At 30.6% G+C, this 14,000-nt stretch overlaps 1 protein-coding gene across 1 annotated transcript in view; it reads right to left on the reverse strand.

The window, feature by feature from the left end:
• Positions 1-2,886: 2,886 nt before the first annotated feature.
• The window catches only part of LOC143051532 (uncharacterized), a 125,553-nt gene continuing 114,439 nt past the window's right edge, over positions 2,887-14,000 (reverse strand). The window contains exon 21 of the mRNA XM_076224423.1: positions 2,887-5,029. Coding sequence (XP_076080538.1) covers positions 4,683-5,029 — 347 coding nt within the window. The 3' untranslated portion in view covers positions 2,887-4,682. The remainder of the gene's footprint in view (positions 5,030-14,000) is intronic.

A 14,000-nucleotide genomic window follows, 5' to 3' on the forward strand; every position in this document is an offset into this window, starting at 1 on the left:
ATTGGGTGAGGAACCAAAAACAGAAAAGATTGATAAACGTGACGATAATAAAGATTCAACCGTAAAATACTCTTGTAGGCATTCAGAAGTTCACGAAATACGTCAATCTCCTGTCAAACCTACTTTGTGCTGTGATTAATTTCAGTTCATGTCGAAACTTAAAAAAAACTCTTTCAAAAAGCCTACAAATTGAAAATTTGACACGTGATATCTTTAAAAATATAAACGACAAAAGATGTTTTTTTATGCCCATTGCTATTTTGTATGATCGATAAAGCTTCTTTTGATCCTAGTAAAGGTGGCAGGGGTGTTTTGATTCAAAACCTTATAATCTGTCAATATTAAGTTTTTATCATGATTTTTTCAAAAATATAAATATCTTGATAATGCCAGTTTCAGAGAATTTTTTGTTTGAATCAGAGTGATCCTTTACAAAGTAGAATTTATTCCTCCCTTAGACAAGATCTACGTTGGCCATTCTTTTTTATTAATCAAAGCAATACCAACTCTTTCAAATGTCTTTTGATTTGGATTGGGGAATACTTGTGTAGAAAAGTCAAATATTTTAATACTATTGCAAGAGGATTTTTTTTAGATTGTATGTAGTATAAAAGATCTTTGGATTGTTTAGTATCCACATCTGATTCACGCCACCTCTAGAATTTGCAGTTTCACAATAACTCTGCAGGCCGTCTTTGATCGCTGATAAAACAGATGTTTATTATTTAGAAAGAGGTTTTCTTGGAGCACTTGGAGTGATGTGAGAAGATTTAGAAAATAACTCTCATAACATGCATTCAGATAAGAAAAAAAGGTGGTCATCTGACTTGTTATCTTCCTACATAGTAAATTAAGTAAATTCACAACATTTTCTAATATAAAATTACTTTATCTGAGTTATCTCCCCTACTTTTTGAGTTATCTATCCTTGTTTGGCAGAGTTGAAAACAAATGACTCTAACAAAAATATTGTGTTTTTAAAGAAAAAAAAATCAGTCGTAAATATTTAAATTCTTACAGATGAATTGCACACTCCCCTCAAAATTTGGAAATTACATTAATGATCTAGACCAATTAATATCTGCTATTGTTCAAAATCTAAGATTGAGGAATACTTCCAAGCCATCTAAAGGTATGTGTATATCACTAATCCACAATACCTTTCAACATAAAAATGGTAGCATACGCTATAAATATATTACTTTGGGATTTCATCAGGCTTATTTCGTTGATAGTGACAAACAAAAAGGTAAAACATGCTACACAGAAGAACAAGTGGTCAGTATGCTGTAGTTTCTTATCGACAACATAATTGTCGGCATTCCTATTGGGAACTAACTGTCCACCTCTTCTTGCCGACCTCTTCTTATTTTCATATGAATCCTCCAGACACTTGTCAAAACAAGAGGATCAAAGAAGCCAGATTATTTAGTTTCACTTTCAGATATATTGATGATGTTCGTTCCATAAACATTCCGAACCTTTCTGATTGGGTTCCATTAATATATCCCCTATAACTAGAATTAAAGAAACACTTCCTCTGCCTCTTTTTTAGACTTATATCTCGAATTTGACTTACACAGTCCCATAATCTATGACAAACGAGACGATTTTAATTTTGAAATTATAAATTTCCCCCACCTTAGTAGCAATATACTAACTTCACCTGGATATGGGATATATATATTCCCAACTTATTCAATATTCAAGAGCTTGCAGCTCCTACTCAGACTTTGTAAAACGTCATCAGTGTCTGAGTAGAAAGTTGATGAACCAGGTATATGTAAAAGAACGTCTCTTCCTTTTTTCTAAAAAAGTTCATCGGAAGGTACCAAGACCTTGTTGATAAATATTCCGTATCAATTTCACAAATAATACATGATGGTCTTAATGTATAGATTCTACGTACTGATGTTGTTTATCATCTTAACAACGTGTTTTATTGTTCTTTCATTTGTCTTTGTTCTATTATTTATATTACTTTTACTATTGGATTGTTTTATGTGATATCCGTTTAACTTGGCTCGGTACATCTCATCAATGTGTTTGTTTTGTCTTTCATTTTTTGGTAGTGTATTTTGTATATGCGACTTTTTGTATTTCTTTGGTTCTTATAACGTGACTCTGTACTTTAAAGATCCCGTCAGTATGATATTGTTCTATTTTATGTCATTATGATATATTTCTATTATGAATTACAAAATACGTTGAACCACAAACGTCAAAATTATTTAATCGCGTAGTGGAATTAACTATTTGTGGATTCTTATAAAGTCTATATAACTTTTGGACTATTTTAAATATCGGTCTATTTCTGAAATTTATTCTTACATACTTTTGATTTGTTAACCCTGTATGCTAACATTGCCTATGTGAAATTTTAAAATTGATGCAATGTACATTGAACGACAAATATATGTGACGTATAAAATTTTCTGACGTCAGACTCGCAAATCAATGAATGTGTTTGTAGATAGATGTTTTTGTGTTCTGTTAAATTGTTCCTTTTAAAATTGTTACACGATGATGACTGCTGTACCCATATTTTGATTATTCTATTTACTGTGTCTGTTTAGTTAACGCATCATTGTAAATATAACGGAATTTGATGAAACTGTCATCAAAGTGAGAGGGTTAGCGCTATGGCACCAGGTTTAATCCACCAATTTCTACATTTGAAAATGCCTGTACCAAGTCAGGAATATGACAGTTCTTGTCCATCCGTTTTTGATGCTTTTTTGTTATTTGATTTTGCCATGTGATTATGGACTTTCCGAATTGATTTTCCTCTAAGTTCAGTATTTTTGTGATTTTACTTTTCACTTACGTTAGCCATGTCAGTGTGCATTGTGACATTTAAGACTCAAATGAAAAGATAGATAAAGATCAGAAAAATTTATTTTATTAAAGTATCACATGTTGATCTTACACAAAACTCAATATTTACAAGTAAAATCACATAAACAAAATCAGAACCAAGCTTATAAAGACTTATGAGACACACAAGTACAATCACATTAACAAAATCAGAACCAAGCTTATAAAGACTTATGAGACACACAAGTACAATCACATAAAAAAATCAGAACCAAGCTTATAAAGACTTATGAGACACACAAGCACTCAAGGTAAAAAAAAAAAAAAAAAAAAAAGAGATCTCATGTATTTATCTTGCAAACGTAATAAATTGATCAGTTTGATTTAAACCAAGTTTAAAAGAAATTCAATACTGGAAAACACACCTACGTTTAAAACTAAGACTTACGACTTAAAACAAAATTATGGGTAAAATGCATTTAAGACTCAAATGACTGTAATTCAGGTTAAGTGTATAATTAAGTCGTGCTTTTGTAACCACAAATTACATTAAACGTTTTTTTTAAATAGATACACAAGTTAACTATTGAACATATATGTACTGTTTACACAGAGATAATATGCCTCACCTGTGTCGGATCTTCATGCAATAATGCAAAATTTAATTAAACTCAACACTTTAATGTTTTAATTTTGCAAATGTTCAAAGTCAATGTACTCAAGAGTAACAAACAAATCTCTAAGGACATGAGAAGTGACAATTTTTTTATACAACTGCAAAACAACATTATTGACGTTATACCACGATTGGTTCCTCTTTAACTGACAAATTACCTACACACTAGTCCATGAAAGTGAGCGGAGGAGGGGGGTGTAAACAAAACAACATTATTTACGTTATACCACGATTGGTTCCTCTTTAACTGACAAATTACCTACACACTAGTCCATGAAAGTGAGCGGAGGAGGGGGGTGTAAACAAAACAACATTATTTACGTTATACCACGATTGGTTTCTCTTTAACTGACAAATTACCTACACACTAGTCCATGAAAGTGAGCGGAGGAGGGGGAAACGAATCAACATGCAACCATTCAAATTAGATTGGTAAATGTAATTACAACTGCATACCAAATATAATTACCATACCATAAGTGGTTTCTTTTAAACTGATGGAAATGAGACCTGCCAATACTTCTGCATACCAAATGCATCAATTTACCAAAAGCGATTCCATTTAAAATGACTTACCAATAGCGAATGCTCTAAACTTGACAAACATTTTAATCTGTCATAGACGCGATAACAATATATTATTTTAAGTATATTTGAAGAAAACTTGCAAGAACAATGCAAATTTGAAAACCTTGAAAAATGAATGTATCCTAAGACTTATATGTTGAACATGGAAAAATCGGTATTCATGAGCGCCTAGAAAAATATGTCAGTACAAATTAGAATCAAATATCTCGTTAGTTGATATATCTATAGGTACAGCTAGATTTTAAAAATAATCATTGCATCAGTGAAACAAATTAATAAAACGTGTTAATCAATTTGACGTAACAAAATCACTGGATTTATAATTAACCAGTTATACCTATGCTGCATTATTGAAGTGCAAGACAAATTAAAGATAAGAAGACGTGTTTTGATAGTCAATAAGACAACTATCAACCAAAAAACAAATTGAGTAAATGTAAGCATCTATAGGTCACTGTATGGCCTTAAAAAATGGGCAAAACCCATAATGTATCGTAAACATGAACACAGTTTTACCAAGAATGATATTTCACTGAACAATTGTTCACCTCTAATTCTCTTTAGTTTTTTTTGGGCAGCAGGGTTGTTGTCTCGTGTACATTCAGCCCATATTTATATTGTAACAACTCTGAATGTTTGATCTATCTGTGCTTGTAACTTCTGTTGATGCTATTCTATTTGCTAGATCTGCATATACTGAGTCATTTCGTAGAGCGTTGAGAAATTCGGTAAATCCATTTTCATTTCCATGCAAAAGTGTGTCCATTAACTGTCTATTCTTTTGCTCTTGTGATGGCCACGCATTTATCTTTTGACAATCACCAATTGTCAATACCGCACATGATATCAAATAATCTACTATTATATCATGCTTCACACTGGTAATGATATTTGAATAATTTTTCTGCAGACGAATTTTAAACAATGGAACCGTCCTATCTGATAATCCTACAAAAATATAGAATATTTCATTTAATATAAGATTTCCAGTAATCACAAGGTGGTTATAATAAAAATAACCTGGTATAGTGTGGAATAAAACAAATCAACACTGGATGATTTATTTAGAATAGGAGTGTCAACACTGACTGTCAACAATGAATGCACAAAGATGTATTCCAGAAGCATCTACATTTCCAGAAGATCATTATCGAAAGTGATTTATGACTGAACTATAAAGTACACAATGTAACAACTTCATAAATGTTCCTGTAAATACATAAAACATGACATAAATTACAATCACACTGTTATAATACTAAGTTGTTAGATGATCAGGAAAATGATAGACAAGACAATTACTGAACTACATAATTTTTTTATTTTTCTTTTTCTGTTGCTTTGAAATGTTTTTGTTTGGTTTTGTCTGACTAATCTTTATTGCCGATGCATTCATTACATACGTTAATATCTTTGGTCCATTATTTAGGACTGGACCACATTTGTATGGTGTAGAGATACGAATAGTTTAAAGATAATGACATTTTTCACGAGCTAAAAGAAACACGCTGGTGTGGATTGAAATCATGTTTATTTGAGTACGTTTTCCAGCTATAGATATAATGATTTCTCGTCTGATAATATAGGCTTCATCTGAAGCAGCATGGTCTAATACAGTACAGTCCCTGTAACGTAAAAGTTAACACTTTTTTCGTTCGGGAATCGTACGTACAGCGTTCGGTAATCGTTCGTATAGAGTTCGGTCATCGTTCGTACATCATTCGTATATCGTCCGTACAACGTTCGGTCAGCGTTCGTTCATCGTTCGTTCATCGTACGGTAAATGTCACCGTTGAGGGTTTTGTTATAACGTATGGTTCATGGTATCGTTAATCGTTTTATTTGTCGTATGGTTTATGGTATGGTTTAGCGTTTAGCGTTTCGTTTATCGTATGGTATGTGCTATCGTTTAGCGTTTCATCAATCGTATGGTATATCGTTTTGTTAAGCGTCTGATATACACGTATGTTTTGGTTTTATTTTATAAAGTTATTTCAATTATTATAGTTTTGAGTTAAAATGATTTAATATAAAAAGATGCGGGATAAAAAAAAAAACACAATTATTAGTTTGAATTGGATTAAATTTCCAACTTATATCATTATGGAATATATATAAAACGAATAGGAAACGTTTCTTCCATCACATTTTGACATGAATAACATGAGACCAAATACCGTGATATAAGTCAGACTCTCTATGTCTCTCTCTCTCTCCTCCGCCAAACATTTCTCTCATCCAAATATTTCCTTGACACAATAAATTATAAAGAATGTTCTATAAATGAGGCTTTATATGAAGTACATGTTTTATATTTAAATGTATTAAAAAAAATACAACACATCCATGGTATTTGTTCTCCTCAATGTCAGTCTGATATAAACCGAAAACTGTCAGAGATATATAAAAATTCGTTAAAGATATCTATGGAACCAGTGTCGTTTGTGATTCCTGCTGTTGGTGTTAAAACTGTTTTTTTTTTACTGTAAAAAGTGCTTAAGTCCATGTATGAGTAAAATACAGAATTTAAAAATAACTCTACCTTTTTTATATTTCTTTATTTTAGAGGTAAGCTTCTGGCCAAGTTTCACTTATTCTGTCGCAAATCATTTACCTTAAATAACCAATCAATTGTATTCTAAAAGAAATTGATTTGTTCTTTGTACGCATACATGAAATATTTCTTACTGGACGTTATGTTTGCAATCGATGATAAAATACAAATCTACAATATTTATATGAAAGAGACTAAATAATATATTTTTTTTATTATTATATTCTATACATATTGGAAGGATCGAAATAATCAGTTCTACAAATGGATGTTATTTAAAGACTTGAAATTTTACAATTATCACATGCATCTATGAAATTTTTTATCGACGCACTAAACTTTTCCCTTTCATCGTGCATACCTCATTTTCCGATTCACTTAAGGTTTCTAACGATCTTCTTACTTGTTCATTACATTCTAAAATTAAAATCCTACACAAATTGCAAAAACTTTTATTCTCCGGCTAGACTGCGTAAAAGATGAATACTGTTTTGTTTGTGTACACACCATGTTTTGAAGGCCGATATCCAGTTTCGCTAAAAAAGAATTATTTGAGCCACAACTTAATTACGCCAATTCTTTTTTGCATCACTTTATTGTAAAAACTGCAGCATTTATTCGTGCCAATAAAACAATCATTTAATTGCGCAAATATTATAGACTTGTTTTCAAATGTTTGACTGTTCTTAGTGCACTGACGAGGTCCTTTCCGGTATTTATAGGTACAGATACCGCAAGGGCCTCCTTAGAGCACTTAGAACAAAATAGTGCACTAGGACCTGATGGAAAGATAAAATTGACACAAAAAAAACATGGCATACGGAAGGAGAAGTTCATAATTTCAAATTTTAGTAATTTTAGTTATTTAACAGTTGAAGTCAGTATTTAAATGTTACATGTACGTGTAAATAGGTTAATCGTTTCGAGGTAAATATGACACAATTAATAAAATTGAGAAGTGTCAAGTTCCATTTATTGGCGCAATTCATATTATAAAAAAGAAGAGATGAGCGCGATTCAAACCTTTACAATATGACAAATTACACCTAACCGTTTTGACAAACCAGTAAATTCTTCGCCCGGTGATATACACCTGACAGTAATCTTCATTCAGTAACTTTACAATACCCAGCCATGTCATTTCCGTATATTGTGCATGTAGATAGCACGTGTGATACATGTATATACACCATAAATACCCATCCAAGTGATTTTTATTTTTAGAAGAACACCATATCGGGTACATAAAATTACAATTGAAAAAATGTATTAATAAGTTCAAATGTTGTTTTATTAAATGCACCTTGGTATGTATTTGTAAACTTATGTTAATTCGTTATTTCATGTATCTTTTTTTTTTGTTGTTGCTTCAATTACTTTTTTTATCTTATTGAATTATTCGTAAATCGAAAAACGCACAAATCTGAATAGAATCATATGGCATTGAATGATTTCTCTAATTCAAAACTAGTTATACATGTACATGTAGATGCCTCTTAAGTTTTATTTTTCTCGTTGGGTTGCTTGTTCATTAATTGACGTTTACGCTATATTCTTTTGTTCGGTATTTGTGAAAAAAAAACGCTCATCTATCGATTTCACAAGAAATATAATACTCGTAAGTCAAAAAAGAAGATGTGGTATGATTGCCAATGAGACAACTATCCACAAAAGACCAAAATGACACAGACATTAACATTATGAACATTGAAGTTTAACTTGCTATCAATTTTTCGAGACGCACAAACATAAAATAAAATGAAACACTTTAAAGCGGTTCAAATCATGCAGTGCATTTTGAAAATATAGTTTTGAAAAACCGGTTATTTTTGTTTCATACTTTGTCTGTCCCTTTTCTTAAAAATTAGGACTAGTGTCACTGGTTAATATAGAACTAGTCAACCATGAATAGTCCCAAACAACACATTTTTGATTGGTTTGTCACACTTGCTTATATTATATATTATTACGTATTGTTTTCGACTGAGACTACTACATGTACATTGTATAACAGTTATAGTTGTCTCAGTTTTCGGCAATATTGAAACAATATCCTTAAGAATTTTAATTGCTTCAGTCAATTAATATAAACATATATATATTTATTATTTCATGATTAATATTTTTAGATTGATAACATAATTGCATCATTTTTTTAAGCATTTATTTATTCATATGACATTTTTAATATTTATTTAACGTGCATAACGATTTGATAACTGTTTAACCACTTGACGCCGTATTAATATTATATATGAACATTTCGGAAAATTAAGGTGGATATTTAATCATCAGCTCTCATGAAGTTTTCTTGTAGGTTAAAAGAAGGGGGACAATGTACCTCTTAGTAGTAAAACTTAAAGATTGGTATTCTTTAAATTGTATAACTTTCTTATTCTGGCGTTCTCCTCAATTTTTAAATTATATTGAGAATCACGTTTTTATGCCAGATCTCTTATCATTTGTTAAATCAAAGACTTGTAGTACATGTATTTTATTTTCCGAGATAAATTATTCACAATGATAAAGAAATAAGGGATGATTTAGAAATTGGCATGTTGTATATACACCTATCTATAATTGGTGAACACTATATAATATAATTGCGATGTTCCGCTTCATTCTTAAACAATGACCTATTTAGAGCTAATATTATAGATGATCCTTCTTGCCATTGTGGGTCCGATATTGAGGATGTCTACCATTACTTCTTCGTTTGCCCAAAATACACATTATGTAGAAAAACCTTATTCCATAACCTTAACTGGCTATCTGAAAACTTTGTTTTAGATACAAAACTATTAATTTGCGGACACTTGGAACTTTCGAACGAACAAAATATTCAAATTTTCAAACATGTTCAAAATTTCATAAAAAGGTCAAACAGATTTCTTATGCCTTGATAGAGCGTTATTATTACTGACACTGAACGTCATCATTGTCATCAAATCACAAGTCATCGTCAAAGCATTATACGACTGTTCAAACTTTCTTTCTCTCTTTTTACTTTCTATCCTCTTTGTTCACTTATGAAAGCTAGTATTATATTGTATAAATTGTTTGTTTTATATGCATGTCCATTATATTATACTATTATTGTAACTTTATATTGTATTATGGAGAAGACTTCATAAGTATGATTTACTTGTGTCTAATCCATTTTGCTTTAATTCAGCAAATAAAATATGTTTAAACTAAACTATATAATGTTACCCACTAGCTGTCCTTGTGTGTTTTTGTTGTTTGATTGCTGTCTCGTTGTCGTTAAACCCACTATGATCTCCTACAGTTTCAATATATATTTCCCTTGCTCAGAGGAAAGTGATAGAATAGGTTTGTATATACATTTTAGCGTTTCACTTTTCAATTTTTAACTCCCCAAAATTTTATTTTAAACTATTAATTTTGAAGATGTGTGTTATCTAAACGAAGTCTAAATGGTCACCAACTTACCAGTTTATTGTTTCCCTATTTGGCACACACCTAAATATAAATCTCATTGTAAATACAATTTAATTGGTCGCAGTAAGTTCTATTGATCACAAAACAAATCCACGTTTTTTTTAAAATATGATAATATTTATTATTTTTACTTTGAAACAAGGAAATAATACTTTAAATTACATTGTGCAAAATATGACGTAAATTCTTCCTGCGAATTAGAAACTCTTTTCTTCATAAAAATGTTTGAGATAGTTTACACTGGACATAAAACAACTTACAATCAATCAACTAAAATATATCTAAGGGATTATTATTAATTTATGCATGTACATGTATATATACAAAAAAATGCCGTATACCATATACATATATTGTGGGTTAATTATTTTAAGCATAAAGTTCATAAATCGATCTCTGAAACAAATTATATATAATTATATAGAATAAAGTCAAAGTAAAGATTAAACTTATGCATGGCGGAAAAGAAACATATGAAAACGATAGATGCAATGGGCATGCAGGGCATGCAGCCTTGCAAATGATATTCTAAAAAAAATATATATTTCCTCTATTAAACTTAGGACTTTAATTTAAGTATTGTTGATGGGATGTTGAAGTTTCCAGAACATAGAAAATACACAAGAAAATTTATCAGTACACTACTCTATCAAAATGTGTTTGGTGTCCATTTTACAATATATTTGTTTAAGAATTTAGTGTTTTCTTATTCCTTCTGACATCTGTGTCCATGGATCTTAACAAGAAATTGCGAAGACATAATGCTTATCTGTTTACCTTTGATTTAAAAAAATAATTTTTCAACAGAATATTTTATATATAAAATTATTTAATTTTTGTTTGTCTTTGCGAAAACAAAATGGCCCTAAAGCTAAATGTCATCGTCAGCATGTATAATGGAAGGCGATAAACACTTTAGAATATACACCGCCTGCTGGATCTTTTTACCTGGGCCCAGATCTTGTTACGTAACAAGTATGAATGTAAAATACTGGATATGGTATATTCAGTCGAATATACACGATATCTCTGGACTGGGTTATTTAAGTTATTTTGATCTCATAATGTAACATGTAAATTTATTTGTGCTTTATGTAAAAAAAAATGCATTTGACCATTTTATTTTCAAAACTTCTTTAAAATGAGTTGACTTTCAGCATTTATTTATTTTCAAAACCGGGTACAAATCACTGATTTCCAATTTTAGACCAATCTCATTATTATCAGTAGTAGGAAAATATTTGAAAAAAAATGTATTTAAAAACGTATTTAATCACTTAATTAGTTATATTTCAAATATACAAAATGTGTTTCTGTTTCAAGTTCATATTTGCCTTTTGAGAATACTAATGCCGGAGTTCCACAAGGCTCTGTATTAGGTTCCCTACTATTCCTTATTCATGTATATGACATAGCTGGTAATTAATTTTGATAAGTCTAACTCGATTGTGTGCTGATGAAAAATCCCTTTCTTATTCAAGTACTAGTCCTAACATATTAGCGAATGTCTTAAATAGCGATTTAGAACAAATTTTAGTATGGTCTAAGGATTGGTTTATTGTTTTTAATCGGAACAAGACTATTACTATGCTATTCTCTTGTAATATTTCTCCAGATGATAATAAAATAGAACTTCAAAATCAAGTAGTAGAATTGTCTCCTGTCATAAACATTTAAGTATTACTTTTGATTTCAATGGTAAATTCTATACAATATAGAAAACGTTTCAAAGTGTGAAAGCACAAGATTAAATTTCAAAAAAAATTGAAATATGTATTGACTAGGAATTATCTTATTCACATAAACTTAACACTTATAAGACCAATTATGTAATATGCACGTGAGTTATGGGATGACTGTACTCAACAAGATTACAACAATCTGGAACATGTCGTTCAGTTGGAAGCAGGAAGATTAGTTACTAGGTTGCCTGTGTTCGCTAGTCCAGCAGTTATATATATTTTCAGTGGTACAGGCAGACATTTGCTAGTGGACAGAAGAAAATCCAAAAAAACTGAATACGTTCTATTCTTCACATAAAGTGGGACTGCCTCTACGATTTAATGCCATTTTTTTCAGTTATAGATAGAATATCAGAAAATCCTTTTTTTTCATCTGCTACTATCGAATGAAAAAGCCTAAACTCTGACATATGTACGTCCAGAAATATGAATATATTTATCTAACTTGACACAGACACAATTGCACGTCAATCTTTATTATTAAGGACAGTTGATTGGATAAAAGTGATGGATTGCCACGCCTATATTAAAACTGAGATCCTATGAACAGACTTCAGATAGCTCCCAGTATTCGAATTTGATAAACAAAAATATATTTATATCTTGCATTGTTTCAATATTAAAAGTATTGGGTAACGTAGTTGAATTTTAGATTAAATTTGGGAAGTCGTGGATACATGTATCCCCATGTGTTAGGTTATTCAACACAAAGAAATAAAAAAAAAATATCAGCTGGTTTTAAGAGTTGCAAATATTAACAAATTAAATTTATGATACAGAATTATTTTTTTATTTGTGTTCCTCAACAGTGTTTGCTAAATATTTTTTTTCCTCGAATCCCGAAAAGTGAAGAGGTTTTAATACGTGTAAATCCCGAATTCACACAAACGACGCACAGGCACTTGTCTCAATAAAAAAATCCTATATGTATATAGGAAAACAAAATTTGAGACAAGTGCCTGTGAATCGACGTTCATAAATGGTCTGTTCAAGAGTTTAATTTCACTTTTCAAAATATTTCAGACACGTAAATAATATAGGTTATTCGTAAGATTTTTATATTAAAATTTTCTATAACATTTATTTATTTTTGTTCGCCGTACCATTCTTATTTATGTTTAAAGTGACTTATATACCCAAAGGGTCGGGTGTTCTAATTATTGTTTTTATATCTCACTGTATAATACAATATTTTGTGAAAAAAACCACATGTCACTATAATCAATAATTTACCTACTTACTTACTTGCTTACATTTTACTTACTAGTGCTAGCTTCACAAAGAAAATATCCACTGACATGCATAATATCTAATGCCATGGGTCACACATGGACTGTCTTATTTTATAGGGATGCCCATATGGCACATCAAAGATAAGATTGATTTAACCATTGTACTTTAGAATTGCAACAAATCTTAAATTCACTTGAATACATTAACCTGTTATCTTGTCAACTTTACAGCTAATTTCCCAATGCTTGTAGAGTAACACTTTGATAGGCTTGCTTGCTCTGTTTGTATAAACATGGATTCAAGCTTTGTAAATAACATTGACAACTTCAAACAATATAGAGGCATATTTTCATCTGTATATATTATATTTAAATTTGATTGGTTATCCCAATTACAATTGTAAAATATACAAACTAAGCAAGCAAGCTAACTAAAGTCTCGCTTTACATGCATTAGGAAATTAGCTGTAAAGCCAACAAACAGATAACCGCTATATCCTGAGAAGAGACCACGATAAAATTTGAAAGTTAAACAAATCTTAGTTTTCACGGGAACGAATATTTTGTTAAAACGTAATTTAAGAAATAAGACGACAAGGTTCAAAATAGTTCTAGACGTCTTATAGCAAGAAAGTCTCCTCACTCAGCTTGTGGTTATGTGTTGGTGGTGGATAGAGTCACACCGACTTACAATTGACTATTTATCTGCGGTTACAATTAAAGCTCGTTGTCGAAATCAACACTAGGGAAATACCATTAAACTTTTACAGGGTAAGGGTGGGGGAGTTGTGGCCAGGATGAATATGTTGTCAGACAAACTTGTTCGTGCATGTGACTTCATATTTGAAAAGGGATAAGAAATGTCTTAATTGATAAGTTCTGCATTATATTTAAAACATCCATTGAAAGAATATCGTATAATTATAAAT

This window comes from Mytilus galloprovincialis, chromosome 11, assembly GCF_965363235.1.
Source record: "Mytilus galloprovincialis chromosome 11, xbMytGall1.hap1.1, whole genome shotgun sequence".
NCBI lineage: Eukaryota > Metazoa > Mollusca > Bivalvia > Mytilida > Mytilidae > Mytilus > Mytilus galloprovincialis.